General features: G+C 44.9%; 2 protein-coding genes across 6 annotated transcripts in view; one reads left to right on the top strand and one right to left on the bottom strand.

Annotated features, from left to right (window-relative positions):
* Positions 1 to 5,946, bottom strand: part of LOC115091270 (methyl-CpG-binding domain protein 4-like) — a 59,664-nt gene extending 53,718 nt beyond the window's left edge. For 2 of the 4 annotated variants that reach the window (XM_029601418.1, XM_029601421.1), the window contains exon 1: positions 5,830 to 5,946. The gene's annotated coding sequence lies outside the window, so the exon portion shown is untranslated. Of the gene's footprint in view, positions 1 to 5,652; positions 5,672 to 5,748 lie in introns of those variants that run through there. The other 2 variants (XM_029601419.1, XM_029601420.1) reach the window with 2 other exon arrangements.
* A 70-nt stretch (positions 5,947 to 6,016) lies between these two features.
* Positions 6,017 to 21,772, top strand: part of IFT122 (intraflagellar transport 122) — a 335,375-nt gene continuing 319,619 nt past the window's right edge. For both annotated transcript variants that reach the window (XM_029601417.1, XM_029601416.1), the window contains exon 1: positions 6,017 to 6,182. In XM_029601417.1, the coding sequence (XP_029457277.1) occupies positions 6,124 to 6,182 (59 nt within the window). In that variant the 5' untranslated portion in view covers positions 6,017 to 6,123. The remainder of the gene's footprint in view (positions 6,183 to 21,772) is intronic.

Raw genomic sequence — 21,772 nt, 5'->3', positions numbered from 1 at the left:
TGAGTCACGAGATGCATCACTTCCTCGGAAAGTTCCCACTCTTCAGAATCTAGATGCTGGCGACTGAGAAAATCTGCCTGAACGTTGTCGACCCCGGCTATGTGAGAAGCTGCTAGATGGACCAGATGGCGCTCCGCCCAGAGCATTAGCTGGTCGGCCTCCAATGCCACTGGACGACTTCTGGTTCCCCACTGATGTAAGCCACCGTTGTCGCATTGTCGGACAATACTTGCACTGATCACCGGCTCACCAGGGGAAGAAAACTGCGCAATGCCAGACGTGCTGCCCTGGTTTCCAAGCAATTTATGGACCATTTCGCCTGCTGCTCTCTCCATCGGCCTTGTGCTGCCCTCGATTGGCAAACCGCACCCCAGCTGGAGAGGCTGGCGTCTGTCGTCACGATCACCCACTGGGGCTTCTCCAGGTGCAGCCCACGTGCAGCGCGGAATGGAATCAACCACCAATGGAGACTGGACCTGGCAGGTTCCAAGAGCGGCAATTGGATCTGGAACTCTTCCGACTTCGGGTCCCAATGAGAAAGTAATGCCCTCTGCAAGGGTCTCATGTGAGCAAAGGCCCAAGGGACTACTCTAGAGTAGACGCCATAGAACCCAGCACCTGCAAGTAATCCCAAAACCAGGGTAGCGGTAGATATAACAGCCACTGGATCCGTGCCGTTAACCTGTCGATTCGCTCCTGTGTGAGAAAGACCTTGACGACTGATGTGTTGAACCGAGCACCCAAGAAGTTCGTACCTGGCACAGGACTAATTGGCTCTTGGCAAAACTGATGACCCAACAGAGGGATTGGAGCCAGTCCACTACCGACTGAACAGCTGTCCTGCAAAGCTCCTCCGACTTTGCGCGGATGAGCCAATCGTCCAGATAGGGATGAACCAAGATCCCCTCCCTCCTGAGAGCCGCAGCTACTACCACCATTACTTTGGTGAAGACACGTGTAGCTGTCGCCAATCTGAACGGGAGCGCCTGAAACTGATAATGCTCGCCTAGAATCATGAACCTGAGAAACCGCCGATACTGTTTGCAGATCCCTATGTGAAGATACTCTTCCGTCAGGTCTAAAGAAGCCAAATATTCGCCAGAGTGGACGGCCGCAATGACTGAGCGGAGAGTTTCCATGTGAAAACAGGGTACCTGAAGCACTTTGTTCACCTTCTTCAGATCCAAGATCGGGCGGAAGGAGCCCTCCTTCTTGGGAACCACGAAATATATGGAGTATCTGCTGGTCCTGAACTCCTCCGGTGGGACCGGGACAAAGGCTCCCAGCGCTTTCAACCGGCCCAGGGTTTGAGTCACCGCTGTCCGTTTCGTGCGGGCCCCGCAGGGCGACATCAAGAACAGGTCCCGCAATGGGCGTGCAAAATCCAAAGCGTAGCCGTGTTCGATGATGCTTAGAACCCACTGGTCCAACGTAACCTTGACCCACTCCTCAAAAAAGAGAGAGAGGCGGCCGCCTATCACCGGAACAGAGGAGTGGGCCAGGACACCTTCATTGGGAGGACTTGCCCTCAGAAGATCCCTGAGGACCCCCATCACGGAGAGGCCTGCGGCCGCGAAAAGAATGAGACCAAGCCTGAGACCTCGTCGACGGCTGACGTGGAGTGAAGGCCAGAGCCCGGTCCTGCCGAAACTTGCGCTGTCCCCGGAACCGAGGGTGCGCCAACCCAAAAGCCCTGGAGGTTAGAGGCTTGTCCTCCGGCAACTTGTACACCTTATTGTCCCCTAGGGATTTGATAAGGGCTTCCAGATCATCCCCGAACAAGAATTTCCCTTTAAAGGAAAGATTGCCTAGCTGGGCCTTGGAGGAAACATCGGCCGACCAGTTGTGGAGCCACAGAAGCCTTCTAGCCGAGACCGCCAAAGCCATAGTGTGCGAGGACGCCTGAAGAAGATCATAGAAGGCATCTGCGGTGTAAGCCACAGCTGCCTCCACGCGACCTGCCTGCTCCACTTCCGCTGGAGGCAACTCCTGCATGGTGAGCAACCATTGCACCCAACGAAGAGTCACCCTTTGCATGAGGCTATTGCAGACCGCTGCCCTAACGCAAAGTGCCGAGACCTCAAAAATCCTCTTAAGAAGGACCTCCAGCTTCCTATCCTGAAGATCCTTTATGAGTGGCAGCCCCTGCAACCAGAATGGTCATCTGCTTAGTGATGGCTGAAACGGCTGCGTCCACTTTTGGGACCCTAAGGACGGCCAAGGATTCGTCTGGCAGCGGGTAGAGCTTCTCCATGGCTCGCCCCACCCGAAGGCTGGCCTCGGGAGCCTCCCATTCTCGGGTCAAGAGTTTTAGTAGCATAGGATGAAAAAGGAAAAGCTTTAGGAGGGGCCCGAAGCCCCGAGAGAACGGGGTCCCCCTTGGTAGCCTCCGAGCTTGGCTGTGGCGCCTCAATACCGAGCTCCGTCAGAACATGAGGAATTAAATGATCAAGATCCTCCCTCCTCAATAATGTTGATGAGCCCACCCTCAACTGGGGTGAGATCCAAATCCGCACGGCTCGTCCTCCCCCTGGAGGAATCAGAAACCCCAGAAAGCCTAGCCACCTTCACAGATGGAGGCTCCTCAGCCTGCAACTCAGCCTCGGCCTCCAAAAATGCCTTGTGCATTAAAAGCACAAATTTGGAAAAAAAGGGAAGCTAGCCCTTTAAGGCCCCCCCTGTGGGGGGATCAGAGCTAGGAGAGGCAGGCACTGGGAGCCGCTAACAGGGCTCAAATTCGGCGGGGAGAGATCTCCCTTCCCCCTGCATCCAGCCCTACACTAAAGCATGGCGGAGGCAAAATGACCACTGTTCCCATGCTAGATGGGGACGGGGCAGGCCGAGGCGCAAATTCCTCCCTGTGCCACATAGGCTCGTCCAAGCTACCAGGAAGCAACAAGAGCCATTGTGCCAAATCATTGCCATGGTCGTAAGGCCTGTTTAAGGATAGCATCAATTCTCCTATCCTGAGCACCCGTTAGAATTGCCCCTCCTTCTACTGGAATGGTGGTCTGCTTAGACACAGAACACTCCAGCACTTCCAACTTCGGAAAATGTAACTGTTCTCTCGCTACTGCTTCCAAGGGGTACAAACCCGTCAAAGCACGTCCCCCTTTAAAGTTTGCTTCTGGAGCATTCCTTACAAAGGCAATCAACTCTTGAACTGCATCCAGGAGGGGAAAGAAACATGATGCTTGCATAGGGTGACCATAACTGGATCCGTCTTTTGTGCACCCGTAGAGTCATCCCCAGCTGCACCAAGCAGCTTCAGAGTCTGAGATAACAGTCTTAGTAACTCAACCCTATGAAAGAAACAGAGCAGAATTTCATATGGCTCTAAATCTGGAAGAATTTCCCCATCATCCAGAGGGGAGAAACCCAAATCCTTGGTCAGAATTATATGAATCTACATCCTCCTACATATCATCAGGGACAAACAATTGGGAACACCAAGTACGCAACCTCACTTGGAAGGTATCACTGTCTCTGCTGGGTGCCCCTGCACAAATATCTATAGACCCTGGAGAAATCTACTCAGGAAAAAGAGGATGGGCCCATACCTGGCTACACAGGCCCCAATCTGACATCCTTGGATTGAACATCCCCTAAAGACGTTTCCATCCTAGAATCAACTGAAGAAGGGGACAACCTCAATGAGTTGCCTTCAGCTCCAGTCCCCTCTCACTGAGGGTGCGGTCCAACGTCCAGGTAGCACCGGCATAGAATTACAGAAATCCTAGGCCATATTGACCTTATATGGCAGGCAGCATAGATCACTACGCCCTAAGACTTCTCTATCACTGGTTCCATACTGCCTTGCTTTTCTTCTGCACCCAGATAAAAGACGCACTCAAGTACACTCACAGTACGCTTGCGCTCAAGTAGGCATCCAGTGCGCTTGAGTAGGTGCTCAGTACGCACTCAAGTCAGAGCTAAGTTCCAATTAGGCATTCCACAAATGTAGGCCTCAGCTTTGTGCACGCAAATAGGCGCGCACGTGTGCATCTATATCACATTACCGCATGGCAAGCATGCGCACAAACAAGCATGCAAAAACACTGCTGCGGCCTACCATGCCTCTTGAAGAAGCAATCCTGGGAGCAGGGCCTAGCCAGAGGCTGCTTAACCTGCCATGCCTGCGCCACCACCACACCTCACTAAACTCCCCAGATAAGTGAGAGGAAAGAAAGAAAAGATGCTGACCACTCACACAAAGGTAAGAAGACCCAGTAAGGAAGGATTAGGGGAAATAAAACCTCCCTCCTCTTTGTCCTTTTGTTTTGTCCCTTTTTTTGTTTTTTACCTGAGCTCAGCTGTCTGCCCTGGCTGAGAAGCTGACGGGTCTCTGGATATGGGGAGGGGGGGTGGAAAGAGGGCGAAAGTCTCCACCGCTGAGCCTCCCTTGTCCTTCCGCTGTTTCGCCTTTTTTTTTTTTTTAAGCCTATGCCTGAAAAAGCTGCCGGACTAAGGCGCTCAACTAAGGGAGGGACTTATTGGTGTCACCTCAGGAGTACAAGCAGTGCGATAAACTGCTCCTTTCTTCTCAATCTTCCTCTTTTTTTTCTACAAGCAATCTCCAGTAGGGAAATGCATGTCCACCATCTGCTGGAGATGGAGAATACTTGCAGGCTGATGTCGGGGCAGGGCTATATATCCATGATGTCAGCTTTTACTCTGTCTACATCTGTGGGTAGAAGTGCATAACCCACTTGGGGGACTGGCCAGAGGAAATGCTAGTTTGCCAGCAATTTAGGAGTTTCAGAATGCATGAATGTTTGAAGGAGTTTATATATAGAATATTATGTGGAATAAGTGTTAATTAATGTGACTTTTGCTAACATAATATAATGGGCAGACTAGATGAGTCTTATGGTCCTTATCTGCAAGGACATTCTATTTATTTATGTAAACTTATTACTTGCTAATTTCAAAGAAGTACTCTCAGTTAAAATAAATATACATTCTAGATTGTCTATGATCAAACATATACTTTCCCCTGCATGGACCAATAACATCCCATTGAACTAATCTATTTAATCTGGACACTGTTCTCAACATGACTTGGTTCCTTAGGTTCAGAAGACTTGTACAATTTTTAAAATAAGGACTTGTAATAACATTTACTGATTTGTTAACTAGGAAAACCAGATTAAGGCAAACATCTTTTCAATTTACATTTAATTTATATTTTACCTTTAGTGACACTTTAAAGCAGATTACATTCAGGTACTGTATATTTTCAATTGGGTCCTTGAGGCACAATGAGATAAGCAAGCACAGTGACAGAAGGGAATTTTAAAAATGTTCCAAGACTTCTGGATCACAGTGCCAATATTCAGCTGCTGGGGATCAGTAACAGTGTTTGCTTTGTTTACATTAGAAACATTACAATACAAGAGTTGCCACTTCACCCTGGGTCATCCAAACAGGCTGATCTAGTTCTGGTTCTGTTTAGAATTGTAGTTTTGATTTTCTCTGGGAAATCAGCAGGAAAATCAGAACAATAATTCCATGCATGCAATGGAGCAAAAGCAAGCTTGGAGCATCCTATTCAGTTACACAGCACACAGATACAAAAGCACACATGAGCTTCAATCCCCGGCTGCGCAGCACACAAAAATACAGACTATAGTGCACACGTAAGATCTCCACCTGAGCCATTCCTGGTTTTACCTCACCCCCATTTGCAGAGATTGGAACTTCAACTTCACCGATGACATATGTTTAAAAAAACCCAAACAAGCAAACCTATTAGACGGGAACCCTGGGCTGAGCCGGGCCTGTAGCCTACGAGATGTAAACCCTCACCCCTTCCACAAGACTTCTCACCTTCCTGCCAATTTCCCGCTGCCCGTAATGTCAGCCAGCACACGGCGGGAAACGTCATTAGAAACGCGTCAAAATAGGCGGGAAACGTCATTAGTAAGCGCGTATGTTCTGAAGTGCTCGAAACCCGTTACTGCGCATGTGCTATAGATGAGCTACCCGGCGGGAGGGGCGGGATTATGCAAATGAGTAGCTGCCGAGCTCGGCGGCCGTGGGCTGGGCGGGAGGTTCGTCGGCCGCCAGAGTCACCAGGCGGCGGACATTTTCTTGTTGTACTTTATGCTATAACGAGCAGCCATGAGAGCTGTCCCCACCTGGATAGACAAAGTGCACGACCGGGATAAAGTGGAGCAGTGGTAAGTAAGCTGTGTGTGAGTGCGAGGGACGGGCCTGTGAGTGCCATCTGCGCCTAAATCTCCATGGCAACTGCGGTTACTAATGTAAACAGTGCAAGGCCTATGAGTGTCATCTGCGCCTAAATCACCATAGCAACCGTGATTATTAGTGTAAATTACGAAGTATGTGAGTGTCACTGATATTTGTGTTTCCGAAGAAAAGTGCACTCACTATGGGAACACATGCAAAGAAAAGGTTATGAAACTTGGGTAATAGTGCTAGTCATGAAGACTTCAGGCTTAGCTGTTCGTGTGTGCAGCTTTGATAAATATTCAGAATTCAGTTACCTTAAAAAAAGAAAGACAACAGATAAACCATAATGTATTTACTCACCTCATGCTTACAACAGGAGCTTGGGCCATGTTATTCTCCATAGAAATCATAGTTATAGATGTAAACTACAGGGCCAATGAGTGTCATCAGTGCCCAACTTCACATTGGCTGCAGTTTTTATCAGTACTACTACCATCAAACATTTATTTAGTGCTGCACACACATCATACATTTATGTGGTGTACACAGTGCAGGACAGACATATAGAAGAGGCAGTCCTTACAATGAAGAGTTTATAATCCAGTTCACAGACAGACAGACAGACAATGAGGACAGGGATCTTTCCCTCTAGGGAGGAGATGAGATCTTTATGCTAGCTGAGGAGAGTTGCATGCAGACATGATTCCTGTAGTTGGAGTTAAGTCAAGATGTGTGGCCAGGATATTTTCTCTCTTTCATCTTTATCCCCTTCAGCTTTTTAACAGATGGTTAGGTTGCAGTGGAATCTGTAATAATATATAAGCACACACACTAAAAAATGAAATCAGACAGATAAATAGCAACCTAAACTCTCCACTGATATCTGCTGAAAATGCCAATGTTGTCTTTTATTGTATTTAGAAAATCCACTTATGGAAGCTATTGTGTGAAAAACACGTATTGCCTTAGGTTTATAATCATAGGTCCAATACTTTTAGATAGTAACTAATAAGAATTTTTTTTAGTTATTTTATGTCTTTTTTATGCACTAAAAAGGTAATAAATCATCTATCCTGAAGGCAGACTTGATTTATAGTTGAAATGTATTTTCAACGCAGCATAAAACAGTAAACATGGGTGTTACTCAACTGTTGTCATTTCATTATACTATAAATCCTCTTGGCTGTTGTTACTTATGTTGTAACTACTTCAGCATTCAAATGCCTTTACTTCCAGCAAATGTATTTTAAAACTAAGAGGACAACAATATTTTTATTTTATTTATAACATTTCTATTCCGCCTCTTCTTATACAGTAGTTCAGGGCGGGTTATAACATCAGGTACAAAAACTTAGATTGTAAGCCCGCTGGGGATAGAGAAATACCTACAGTACCTGAATGTAAACCGGTGTGATATCGCAATTGAGATCAAATGTCGGTATATAAAAAACAAATAAATAAAATAAATAAAAATCATACATATATATTAATACAGTAACAATCAAACATTTAAAGCATCTTGACATAATAAAGTCATCAATTGTTTTCTAAAAGTTGTTATATCACCTTCTTTTCTTAAAACTGCTAGCAACTTATTCTATATAAAAGGTCTAAAAAGGAAAAGGCCCTTTTCCTAATTAACTGTGATTGATATTCCTGACTTGGGAATAAAGCTAACAAACCAATTTTTTCAGATTTGAATTATTTCCTTGACCTGTAATGCTGTAACTTAGTTGCAGTCATACATTTGTTCTCTGAATAAAGCAACTTATGAATAAGTACCATCATTTTGAACTGTGATCTTTGGCTAACGGAGCCAATGAAACTGCCTTAAAACCAGGCTTGTATGATCGAATCTGCTGTTATGATTTATAACCCTGGCAGTCGCATTCTGTACCAACTGTAGGGTTTAAATAATCTTATCTGGTAACCCTACAAGTAGCCCATTGCAATAATCAATGTGACTTAGTACTAAAGCCTGTAGTACTGATCTGAACAAATAAGGAGGCAATAAACTACCCAAAGCATGCATATATTTAATGCAGATCCACTCACTGAATAAACACTGTGCATACTATATTATGGTAAGAGCCATATCTCTTGTGATTCTCACCATTCAGCTATTGTTTTCCTACTCCATTGAAAACCTCAAGGTGTTATACTGTCCATGTTGTATCATCTCAACCAATTATCAGCTGCCAGCTGCTCACTATGAATGTTCATTGATGGATAAATTCTCCCACCTTTTAAATCTTCCCATTAGGAATGGAGCCTCATTTAGATTTAGTGAAACTCTGTTTTTTGTTAGAATTTGTGTGTGGGTGTATATATATATATATATATATATATATATATATATTGTAAGGCACCTCAAACTGTGTATAGGTGACATATAAATCCAAATAAATACATAAATAGTTGCACCAAAACGTCTAAAGCGGATGCATCTATGATTCAACATTGCTTGGCACAGAAGTTTTAAGATGGACTGTGATAAAGCAGATCAATATTGATTGTGGGGAGGAGACTCCTTGGTGCAGCTGAATTGTTTAGAACAATATTGGATTTATGAATTAAATACAGTAGTACTGGCTTATATGAACAATGATCTTCAAACTAAAGGAAGCACCATCATTGGTGTGGAGATTTAAAAATGTGGGAGAGTTTATCCATGTTCAGCATTTTGTGCCAGGTTGGATATATATTTCAATTAGGACTGATTGACTTAATTTTTTAGTGCATTAAAAAATTACTTTAAAAAATGACAAAAGCTTTTTGGAATGAATTTTCAAATATATGCATGTATATGCTATTTTATAAATGTTAGAACATAAAATTTAGCAAATATAAAGTGGAAGTGATGAACAGTACATGCTGAGGAAATACAAAAATATAGAGGTATTGTGCTAAGGAGTTAGGATCTCTGCTTATAAGGAGGAGCAAACTCAACCATTTTTTAAAATCTGAGGAATGTAGCTTTAATAGGCATCCAATCAACTAAGCACAGTTTTTAAAGCGATTTGTATCGAGAGACACAGGGTTTAAGTCATCTGACACGACGATTGAGATCCAAGATGGCGGCACGTTAAGAGCCGGAGCCATAGAATCTCCTGCTTGTTCTCTTTACTACTGAATACTTTGTGGACATGTCGCCGAAACGGAAGGGAAAAGTAAGGGTTTATCCCTCAGCACCCCCTCCGTTATCGATTTTGCAGCAGGAGATCACAAAGTTCCTTAGCTCCTCAACCATCAATCCAGAGGTCGAGGAACCCTTGGAGCGGCAATCGGAGAGTGAGAAAACCGCTCCGGAGGAGACTACTCTGAGCCCAGAACAGCGAGCAGTTCCAACGCAAGGGTCAGGGCTTTTTTTCCAACTCGACGCTCTGACTGAAGGAACTCCTTCCGGGTCACTTGCAGAGACGCCAACGCTGACTGATGCGATACTAACACCAGCAACAATTTCGGTCGCCCCTGAAGGAACAGCAGCCAGAGCGGAAACAACGGACATCGGACTGGGAGAAGGGGCAGCGGGGGTAAGTTCTGCGAGTTTTATCCTGCAAAGACCGCAAACACTTACCCCGACTTTTAATCCCCTGAAAATACCAGATCGCCCTGATGTAGTGACAATGGCTGCCCTTTGGGACTTGATGGCGGGAGTAGCCTCAGTCGTAAATCATCTGGGTGAGGAAGTAAGAACATTAGCTTCTCAAAGCTCTCAAAATACCACTGATTTACAAAAGAAACTTGACCAGGTTTCAAAACGTGTAACAACCCTGGAGGAAAAAGAGCAGACTAACTTAAAATTTCACGCTGCTGTTGTTAAAGACAATCAGTCAATGGCTAGGAGACTGGAGATATTGGAGAACTCTTCAAGAAATTTAAATGTAAGGATTTTGAATTTTCCTCGGGTTTTAGGCGAAAACCCCTATATTACCTTAAAAAAATATATGCTGAATGTCTTGTGTTTTGATGAAACAAATATTCCTGTTGTGAACAAATGTTACTTTTTGCCTAAAGCATTGCCACCATCAAACAGACTAGACATCCAGGAGAATTTGACTCAATTTTTAGAAGAGTCAAATACTACTGAAGTAATAGATAGAGCAACTTTACTAGTCTCAATGCTATCCACTATGGATGTTCAATCCATTATGAAGAAATATTTCAGTAAATTTCCTACCCTTTTTTAAATGAAAATGTGAAGATTTTCCCAGATTTATCCCCGATTACCCAGGGTAGACGCAGAGAATTCCTTGCTCTGCGCCAACAAGTTACCGCATTGGGTTATTCATTTAAAATCAAGTTTCCTTGTAAATGTTATTTAAAGAAAGGAGCTGAAGTTAATATTTTCTTTACTTCCGAACAGTTAAAAGCTTTTTTATCATTGCAAACTCCTGTTACATCATCACCCATTAATACTTAATTATAATGGTTGAGTTATGTGCCTCCTTTTATTTGTTAAATATATATTTTTTCTTTGATGATTCACTCTCAATTAAAATGGATCTTAATACATTGCCAGGGAAGATAGAAAATGGCATGATATATACTGATTTAATATTTAGAAAAGATGAATAACTTCTAAGATATGTTAATATTGTTTATTTTCTGTTCTCCTCCATCTGATCTAATTTTCTCTATTTGCAAAATTTAAAGGTTTTGTAAATTAAAAAATTGATAAATAAAGAAAAAAAAAAAAAAGTCATCTGACACGGACCGTGTTTCACCACAATGGCTACATTAGGAGGGAGCAGTTCACAGCAACTGTTAACCGAACAGAGAAACAGAGGGTAAATAAATAAAGATCCATGAAAACAGGATGGCTGTCCATTAAAGTCATATACATATCATAATAACAGTAGTATAAAGTAACAGTGTGCAAAGAAGCCAAACATGGCTATTTCAACATATCAGAAAACACTGTAAAATAGAAAAACAAATCTAAATCATAGTACATCTCAATCCAGCAAAGAACATGCGGAAGGAAAAGAGGTCTAATGGTAATAACAGAGATACATACAAATAAGTTTACAAATAAAAGTATATTAGCCATTCAGAAATTGAATGAGAATCAAAGAAACGCCGAGAAACAGGCTGCCAGTACTGAAAAGAAAGTAGGAGGGTTTTGAAAAGAAGCGCCAAAAAAATCACATGGGGTGATTCTGCCAATCATAAAAAGGCAGGGTGGTTCAAAGTGAGATATCGTAAACAGAAAGGAATGAAGGTGATAAATAAAACAAGGGAAGATGGACCAGTCAGTGTCCCTGTTTAAACCAAAGGGAGTGAGAGAATTCATGGTGTAGATCCATTGCTCTCGATGTATAAGATGTTCACGGGAGTGGCGGATGGGAAATTCGATGGCTATGAAATGGAGATCCTCAACAGAATTCTTTGCTGTAAGCCAATGGGAAACAAGCGGGGCCTCTTCTCGAGAGTTGCGAATACAACTAAGGTATTTGAAAATATAGGTTTTAAGTACGCGAGTCATCTTGCCCACATAAAGTGGAGGGCAAGGGCACGTGATGATATAAACTACCCCGCTGGTGCTACAAGTAGAGGAGTGCTGTAAAGAAAAGACCCGACCAGTTGAGGGATGTGTAAAGTCAATGGAACGATAAGACAGCCATCCTGTTTTCATGGATCCTTATTTATTTACCCTCTATTTCTCTTTTCTGTTAACAGTTGCTGTGAACTGGTCCCTTCTGATACAGCCGTGTGGCAAAACACGGTCCGTGTCGGGGGACGTAAACCCTGTGTCTCTCAATACTAATTGCTTTAAAAACTGTGATTACTTGATTGGATGCATATTAAAGCTGCAATCCTCTGACTTTAAAAAACGATTGAGTTTGCTCCTCCTTATAAGAAGGGATCTTAACTCCTTAGTGCTACACCTCTATATTATGAGAACATAAAATTTGCTATACTGGGTCAGATCAATCCCAGTATTCTGTTTCTAACAGTGGCCAATCCAGGTCACAAGTACCTGGCAGGATCCCAAAACATCGATAGGTTCCATACTGCTTATCCCAGGGATAAGCAGCAGATTTTTCCCCAAGTCCACTTTAATAATGGATTATGTACTTTTCTTCCAGGAAATTGTCCAAACCTTTTTTAAACCAAGCTACATTAACAGCTTTTATCACATCCTCCAGAATGAATTCCAGAGTTTAAGGATGCATTGAGTAAAACAAAATTTGTAATTTGTTGTATATGTGTGGAAAATAAGAATAGCTAAATAAATAATATTATAAAAAATAACATTGTCTCCTAGTTGTCTTACAAATATTACCTAGTAACTTCATTTAATGTCCCCTAGTTTTTGTACTTTTTAAAAGAGTAAACAACCAATTTGCATTTATCTGTTCCACTTCACTTATCATTTTATAGACCTTTACCATGTCTCCCCTCAGCTGTCTCTTCAAGTTGAAGAGCCCCAAACCTCTTTAGCCTTTCCTCATAAGGGAATCATTCCATCCCCTTTATCATTTTGGTCGCTGTTCTCTGTACCTATTCTAATTCTGCTATATCTTTAAGATTCAGTGACCAGAATTACACTCAAGTGATAAAGAGGCATTATGATATTCTCTGTTTTATTCTTCATTCCTTTCCTAATAATTCCTAGCCTTCTATTTCCTTTCTTGGCCACTGCCACAAACTGAGAAGAGAGTAACAGGCCGATATAGAATGGTGCGCTTGGCCAAATGCACCGCTTAGCCTCTGTTTGGTCGCGCGTTTTAGACACGCTCTTATTACCCGCGCGGCCAACCCCCCTGAAACTAAAAGCACTTATCATATGCAAATGCATGTTGATGAGCCTATTAGTCGCCCAAAATACAGAAAGTAAAATGTGCGGCCAAGCCGCACATTTTATTCTCAGAAATTAACACCTGCCCAAGGGCAGGCATTAAATTCTAAGTAACCCGGAAAAGTGTATAGAAAAGCAGAAAATACTACTTTTCTGTACACCCTCCGACTTAATATCCTAGCGATATAAAGTCAGAGGCACCAAAAATAGAAAAAAAAAAAATCTGCCTGCCAGTTAGCGGGTTAGAAAAATGGACGTTTAATCTTGCCAGGGTCTGTTTTTTTAACACGTGTCTGTCAGAGGGTTCGAAAATCGACGCTGGTAAAATTAAGCATCGGTTGTCAGACCCGCTGACAGCCGCCTCTTCCGCTAATAAGGAAGCGCTAGGGATGCGCTATTGTCTCTAGCACCTCCTTATTAGCGCCCGGCCTCATTTAAATAGAGAATTGCACGCCTGGGTGCGCGTCGGGAGAGCGGGCGCTCAACTCGGAGTGCCGTCTCTCCCGCACCTTTTATTGAATCGGCCTGTAAGTGTGTGGTTTCAAGCATACATTTTAGCAGGGGAGAAAAAGGGTGGTGTAGGGGCATTCCGAGGTGGGGTTCAGAAGCATACATGGTAGTTGTCATTTTGTAAGAGAGATACATAAATCTATTTATTTATTTATATTCCACTTTTCAAGCTTTTTCAGCATATCAAAGTGGATTATATTCAGGTACCGTAGTTATTTCTCTGTCCTCAGAGGGCTCACATGTATACGTCTGGTCTTGTAGCGATGGACACTGCCTCTTGGCCACTCTTGCTCACCGTTTTCTTTGCTTCCCTGACTCCGTGGGGTAGACTGGCAGCCTCCACCAGCTGCCAATGGCCTGTCTACCACTCCCAGGCCTCCTGGGACGGCACGGACACCGCCGACCACCATCTTGCCGTTGGAAGTCCTTAGGTGCGCACTGGCCAGTCTTAAAGCTGTCATGGCGGAACCTTGGGGGCGTCCCCTCCGGATGATGTCATCCCTCCAGGATATTTAAGCCAGCTGGCCCTGCCTACCGACGACTTGGCAAAGAGAACCCTTCTTGCTAAATCCACCTCGCTCTCTGAGGACTTGCGTTCCAGTTCCTCTTGGGTACCCGCTCCTCGGGGGCCTTTTCCTCATCTTGGCTATCTGCTCCTTGGAGGGCCTATCGCTTGGGACTTCAGCCTGCCCTGTTCCCTGGGGCTTCCCTGGAACCATCACTACTCTTTTTGTGAGTACCCTGCTCTGCGGACTACTTCCTGTTCTACCGAGGATCCCTCTGGTGTATCCCGCTTTGCGGACCACTACCATCTCCACTGAGGACCTCACTGGTGTTCCCTGCTTTGCGGATCACTACCTTCTTTACTGAGGACCTTCACCGTGAGTACCCCGCTCTGCGGGCCGGTACCATCTCTATTAAGGACCTCATCAGCATGCCCTGCTCTGCGGACCGCAAGCATCACTACTGAGGACCCTCTCCGGTGTACCCCGCTTCGTGGATCACTACCATCTCTACTAAGGGCCTTCTTCGGTGTACCCCGCTCCGCGGGCCACTACCATCTCTACTGAAGACATCATCAGTGTACCTCCTCTGCAGATCATCACCTACTCTATGGAGGTGTCCACTCGGGATATTCTCTTATCCTTGGACCCCGTATCTCTGAGTCTGTGAGACCTCCTCTCTGGCACCCCCCGCTCCGCAGGTTGTGTCACTCTTTCGCTTTAATAAAGACTCTAGACTGATTCTGTGTCTGACGTTAGTCACTGAGACCTCGCCTCCCGACAGTGAGGCTCACGGGGCTCCTCCCTGTGGGCAGTACCTTCTCTCACCTCGGCCCAGGGCCCACACACTAACTAATCCTAACATATATTCAGCATAGTAGGGCCTAAGGTAGATTCTCTCATTTAGAAGACCAAGAAAACCAATGCGACAACCATGCTATGGTTTAATACAAGATTTTATAATTTCAGAAAGCAAGTTTCCAGGGGTTTAAAACAAAAACAAATGCACAACAAAACACTATTTTGCTTTGGTCTTAATAATTATTTCTTTCCCATCTTCAAGCCACTGTTTATATATTAGACTTTTCCCTAGAGAGCACTTCTCCCTGTTCTCAGTAGTACACTTTGGAATCCAGCCCTGTTAGGGCTAACTAACTGGTGACTCTTGCTTGCCTGATCTTAAGTTACTGTCAGCTCCAGATAACATTTTCATTAAAGGTTCCTGGCTTAACTTCCAGGGCTTAATTCCTCCCAGTTTTAACTGCCCCAGACGCCTACAGTTTACTGCAATTTAAACTGGCTGCATAATAAGTGCAAATATCTGAAACTTTTAATAGTGCAAATAGTAGTGAGCCTTAAGCTGTCTTAACCACAGTCTTTCACCAGCTGCTCTAAATTTACCAGGAATTAATTACTGCAGTCAAACATTCAAGCAGTTTCCCAGCCATCTACTAAACCATTCTAAACAAGGAATCAGCTTTCCAGACAAACATTCAAGCAGTGGCAGTGTTTAGCTTTCAATTCTCAATAGTGAATTTATTAACTTTAAATGGATTCTTAGTAGCTTCAAGGCAAATCTTTCATAGATTACTATAGCTTTTAACATTCCTAAATCCAAAATACTTAAAACAGGGAAGCCTTAGATCCCCCCACTTATATCTGATTCACCTTTCAATTTTCTTTTGGCTAAAATATATGATAGAGAGAGAAAAGCAAGGAACTCTAACTTAACTCTGTGTGAAGATTCTGTCTGCAGATAGCTTCCCATCTGGCTCTGCTTCTCCTTCCTCCTCTACTTCCATGTGCTTCTACAGTGGGACTGTTGCTAGCACTGGTACTCTGGAACTTGGAACTGGAACTGGACCTCCCCTGGATATGGAACTCCTTTATGTCAGGGAACTCCCCCAAGTATAGCACTTGGCCACCAATTATGGAAAACCTGCTGAGTCTCTCTGGCCCAGCCTACTCTGGCTCATGCTTTCTAGATCTGGGTACTGGGAATTGCAGTCCCATTTGGCATCTTAGTTTTTCTTTGCTTTGACAGGTAGCTAGATCCTGTCTATCTGTACGTTATTTGCACAGGGACTATCATGAATATTACCGATACATTACTGAACTTGTTCATACACTTTTACATCTGCTGGTGAAAAATCTTCAGAAGGCTAGCGGTATTAGTCTGGTGTGGCAAAAATGACAGGAGTCGGGAGGCACCTTATAGACTAACCAATTTATGCCTGCTAATTGACTTGTGCAGGTGAAATTGGGAGGTCCAGGAGAACTGATGGCAATTCAGAGTGAGGTGATAGAGGGTCGAGAAGGACTGGGTGATCTGGAGATCGTGCTGCCAACCTTGGCAAAAACAGGAGGAGGAGAGTCAGGCGATAATCCCCATTTGCTGGATGTTCAGAGGGCGCTGCTGTGATATTTGAAAGTTATGAATAAGTTCAGAAAGTTGGACAGGATATTTGTTTTCCTTGAAGGCCAAAGAAAGGGCTAGGCAGCATCTAAGGCATCTATTGCATGCTGGATTAAGGAAGCAATAGCATCAGCTTACATTGGTAAGGATAAACAAGTTCCACACACTCTGTGAGGTCGATTTTAAAAGTGTTGCTTGAGCAAAAATGCCCACATACATGTGTATATGGGCCATGTGTGACCAATGTAGATTTAAAAAAGCTGCAAAGTACGAACATATATACCTGTGCGCGTGTCAAAAATAAAATGGCGGGAAAGGGGTGGGGCATGGTCGGATCATGGGTATTCGAGGGTGGGGCCAATAGTTATACGCATAACTCCGTATTTTAAAACTGAAAACTGCAGCACATGGCAGCTTGTTAGCCGTGTAACTTTACTGCTGCTTCAAATGAGGAGCAAGTCTGTAGATCTCGAGTTTTAGGGCTTACAGGACAGGGTGAGGGGTCTGGGTCAACTGGGGGGTGTGCAGGATGAAGAACTAGAGGAGTCTTGAAGACCTTGATATTAACTGGGCAAAACTGGTGGACTAAGTGGAAAAGCTGTGTAGTCCTTTGCACGAGCATGTTTTCAAATCCGCCTACTTAGTACATGAAAAATATTTTAAGGGACATCATTTCTCTCATAAATGTAGGAGAATGTGTGTATATGGTGAGCCATGGATTGGAATAGTTGAGGTAATAGTTGGGGAAGCGTATGTGGAAGAGGGAGTGTATGAGCTCAAATGGGAGTGTGTGGTGTGAATGGGTTGATGGGATAATAGGTGGGTATAGGGAGAGGGAAAATAAAGTAAAAAAAAGTTGTAGCAGAGTATGGTAGGAGACACAGACTAGTTATTGGAAAATATGTTTGTACTTTGTAAGATGATAGTGATAAGTCATGATTGTTAAATCTTCACATTTCTATGTTGGTATTATCTGAATTGTTAACAATATTTATACTTGCTGCTAAATAAAAAGAGATAAAAAAAATCCACGTACGTGCATAAAAGCTGGCAAAGTCCTAGGAAAGATACACGAAGTATGTTTTCTCAAGCAATGTTTTAAGATTAGGAGCATGCTTTCACACAGGAGGTGTATTCTATAACATACACATGCAAGTGTGCACACAATTAAAAATTGCAGCATATTTCAGCTCACATGCCGAGATGCACATATATGGGTGCATACATGCTCATTTTAAAATTAGCCTGTTAGTGCGCATTTGACAAAGGCTCAGGCAACCTTGCAGGCAGAGAGCAGGTCAGCGACATCACAGGATATTTGCAGGGTGGCAACTTGATCTTTGCTGCATATTTTTACGAAGCACTACAGACTTGATCTTCAGGCAGGCAAAGAGTTAACCTTTGACAGAATAGTATTAGGAGCCACAGAGGCTGTAGTCCACCCTAACTAAGACCTGCTCAGATACATCCCACGGGTGTGGACTTTCTGCAGGACAAAAATGAAGGTCAGATTTATCCTTACCAATTAATGTCCTATCCTATAGTCCTAGCAGACCAGTCCAAACCCCCCCCCCCCCCAAAAAAAAAAGGGTGTGTGTGTGGTGTCAACAAGAGTTACTTGGGGTATCCTGAAGGAGGAGGTGAACCAACTATACTCATTGGAGGTCTCTTGAAAGTTTGTCCTTTACAAAAAAAAAAAAAAAAAGAGACATAAGATTATATAACTTTTCTGTTCTTTTCTTTTGGGTTGGATTAAAAAAGATAAGTAAATAAAAAGCAAAAAGGGGTTAAGATTGGGATATGGTGAAAAAGGCACAAGACGAGCATAGAAAGAGGTCAATATGTTAAGCTACAAAGCTAGGGCAAGAGACTACTGAGGGAACCACCCAACTATCCCAGAATATATAGTAGGAAGGACAAAGAAAACGTGAAGGAGTTCTCTGCCTCCACCTGCTGGCATGCAGGGGAAATTCCCTGCATGTGGACTGGTCTTTTAGGACTAAAGAAAAGGAATTTAACTGATAAGTATAAATTTCACCATACTGTGCCACCTGTAGTCTCTCAGTAATTCTCTGTCTCTAGCATATGGTAAAAGTTGAATCTGCAGTCTGTAATTCTGGTGCATGAGTTGCTTCCTCCCAGTCAAGGGCCGGATTTTCAAAAGGTTACGCATGCTGGGCCTATTTTCAAAAGGCCCCGGCGATGCATGTAAAGCCCCGGGACGCTTGTAAGTCCCGGGGCTTTACAAAAGGGGCGGGGAGGTCCGGGGCGGGGGCGTGGCTAGAGGCCTCCGCACGGCCTCTGGGTCAGGGATCATGTGCTGGCAGTCGGCCGGCGCCCGCAACTTACTTCAGCCCCAGGGCTGAAGTAAGTTTTAAAACAAAAAAAAAGAAATCAACAAAGGTAGGGGGGGAGGGAAGGTGGGGTAGGGGGGTATGGAAGTTCCCTCCGAGGCCGCTCCGATTTCAGAGTGGCCTGGGAAGGAACGGGAGAAGGCAGCACGGCTCGGAGCGGGCTCAGCGCGCGCAAGGTACACAATTGTGCACCCCCTTGCGCGTGCATGTTATAAAATCGAGCGTACATTTTATAAAATCTGCCCCCAAGTAAGGATGGCAGGGGGTTGGTGATTTTTGGTGGTTCAGTCCTCGCAGCAAGGCGAGTCTGATAGCTGGTGGTCTGGTTCCCTCAGCACTAGTCCTCTCCACTCTCCCTTTTGGCTGCTTTGTTCCTGGATCCAATAGTGCTTCTGTCAGGAAGGTACAGTTTTCTTTCTTTTTCTCTGGTAAGGCTGCTTTAAGGGGCTAAGTTTTATTAAAAAAAAAAAAAAAAAAAAAGTTTAGCGAGGTGAACACGGGCGTCTCTCTTTTCCGCTAGTTCATTTTCTGAGCAAATGCCGCATTCGGCCTACAAGCAAAGGGCAAGGGAGTGCTTGGCTCGGAAGCGCTCTCTCCCCCCTTCCAGTGGTGGGATCAATGGACACCCATGTTTGCCGGGACTCAGCAATTCCGGGACCTAGCTCACTGGTCGTCGTTTAGGAGGAAGAAGAGCCCGAACCCGCCCCAGAGCTTTCAACAACTCTATCCCCGGAGGAGAGGATGCCGCCACTAACCCTGCTGAGGTTCGATCCCATCCGCCGCAACGGGACTCAGAGGTGTCGGAGAAAGGCATCTGTAGTGAGTACCTGATAGAGTCTGCGTTTGTGGAGGGAGAAGCCTCAGCCCTCTGTCAGAGCTTAGGGCTAGCGGGAGTGGTTTCTGCTGGAGCTGTTCCCAGCAGACTGGTGAGAGCACTACTGACCATCCACCTATTCTGCTAGTAGAGCTGGTAAGGCGTCAGTCATTTACTCTGGAATCAATCTGGGATGCTATTCATGTTTTGAATTCAAATATTTCAATACAAGTAAATCTTATCTCTAACACAGTTCAAGATTTAGACAAACGGCTAAAAACTGTTGACAAAGAAGTTGGTGAACATAAAGTGGTCTGGGAATCTCTTAAAACTGATCTTGAGAGTTCTACTGTTACTCAGCAAGCGCTAATTTCCTAGCGTGTAGCAGATGGACTCAGGACCAATGGGTATAGTGTACTCCTGATAGCAGTTGGAGATGGATCAGATTTCAATCTGATGTCAGCCCTAGTACATATACCCCTGCAGGAAGTGCAGCTCTTAAGTATTTTCCATCTCATTAGCAGTTCGGGACTCTATGCATGCTAGCACAGCGTTAGAGTAATTTAGCAAAGAAAACCAAAACAAGAAGAAATCTTACCTCTACAGATGAGCCCTGCTCTCCTGCGGTGACACCCATTGGGTCCCTCCCCCATTTGAGAATTCCCGAAGTGATTTCCATAATCCCTCGGAGATAAGTCTCGGTCCGGCGGCCGATCCTTGGCGGGGACCTAGCCCCCGACATCGGGTGAGGCTGAGAGGCAGCAGGTGCAACTTCGAGCACAGCGGTGAAGGTATTTCCCTCTCCCCCCGCAGCCGGAGACCTCCCGGAACGAGACCGGGAAGCGCCGAGACAAGGTAAGGTAGAAATCTAGTTAAAAGTCTCCGGTCTCCGAAGCTCGAGGCATGTCTGAAGTGGATGCCATGGTCTGCGCAGTTTCGAAGTGCACTACTATCCCAGTGGAGGGAGGAGCAGCACTCAAGGATGCTCAAGACAGGCGTCTGGAATCTATCCTCAAACAGACTTTTGACGTTTCCGCTATGTTGCTACAGATTGCAGCCTGCTGTGCCGTAGTGACATGCGCCTGCTTTTCACAGACCAGGAACAACACTCCTGGGGAAGCCCTGGAATCAGCAGTATCATTCCTCGCGAACGTTGCTTCTGACCTGGTATGCACCGCAGCCGTGGCAGCCTGAAGACAACTCTGGCTCCGAAACTGGTCGGACGACGCATCTTCCAAAACGAAACTCACGAGGATGCCCTTCAAGGGAACACTCCTGTTCGAAAGCGAACTAGAGAAACTAGCCAACAAATGGGGCGAATCCCCACTGCCGCGGCTACCGGAGGACAGGAATAAGAGAAACCAGCGACCCTTCCCCCGAACTTCCAGGGGCAGAGGATCACAGAGCTTCAACCCATACAGAAGCACATATCAAGCGGCTCACCCCGCAGGCAGGAGCCAGTCCTTTCGGAACAAGCACAGCAAAAGGGGAGCCAGCTCGGGCCCAGGCCCCAGCCACACCCCACAATGAAAATCAGCCGACCCGTCCAAAGGAAGAAGCCATAGGGGGCAGACTTGCCCTATTCTACCAAAGATGTGTCAAAATAACTTCAGACAAGTGGGTCCTAGCCATCATTCAAGAGGGATATTACCTGGATTTCGACCACCATCTTCGGGCAAGTTTGTGGAATCCCCCTGCCATGACCCTTCCAAGACGATGGCAGTGGAAGCTACACTGACTAGATTTCTAGCCTTAGAGGCTATAACACCGGTGGCCGCACAACAAATAAATACTGGACATTATTCAATCTATTTTATCGTTCCCAAGAAAGAAGGAACGTTCAGGCCCATCCTGGACCTCAAGTTGGTCAACCCCGCCACCTGAAGATTCCGTGCTTCTGCATGGAAACTCTACGCTCGGTAATAAGAGCGATACAACCGGGAGAGTTCCTTACATCCCTGGATCTGTCAGAAGCCTACCTACACATTCCGATCCATCAAGAGCATCAGCGTTTTCTACGCTTCACGATCCTGGACCGTCACTACCAGTTCCGGACACTACCATTCGGGTTAGCCACAGCACCCCGGACGTTCACCAAGATCATGGTGGTAGTGGCAGCAACACTGAGGAAGGAAGGGATCCTCGTATACCCTTATCTAGACAATTGGCTGATCA

Source organism: Rhinatrema bivittatum, chromosome 4, assembly GCF_901001135.1.
Source record: "Rhinatrema bivittatum chromosome 4, aRhiBiv1.1, whole genome shotgun sequence".
Lineage (NCBI taxonomy): Eukaryota > Metazoa > Chordata > Amphibia > Gymnophiona > Rhinatrematidae > Rhinatrema > Rhinatrema bivittatum.
Note: the sequence above shows the minus strand (reverse complement) of the source record. Positions and strands in the feature narration are given on the sequence as shown.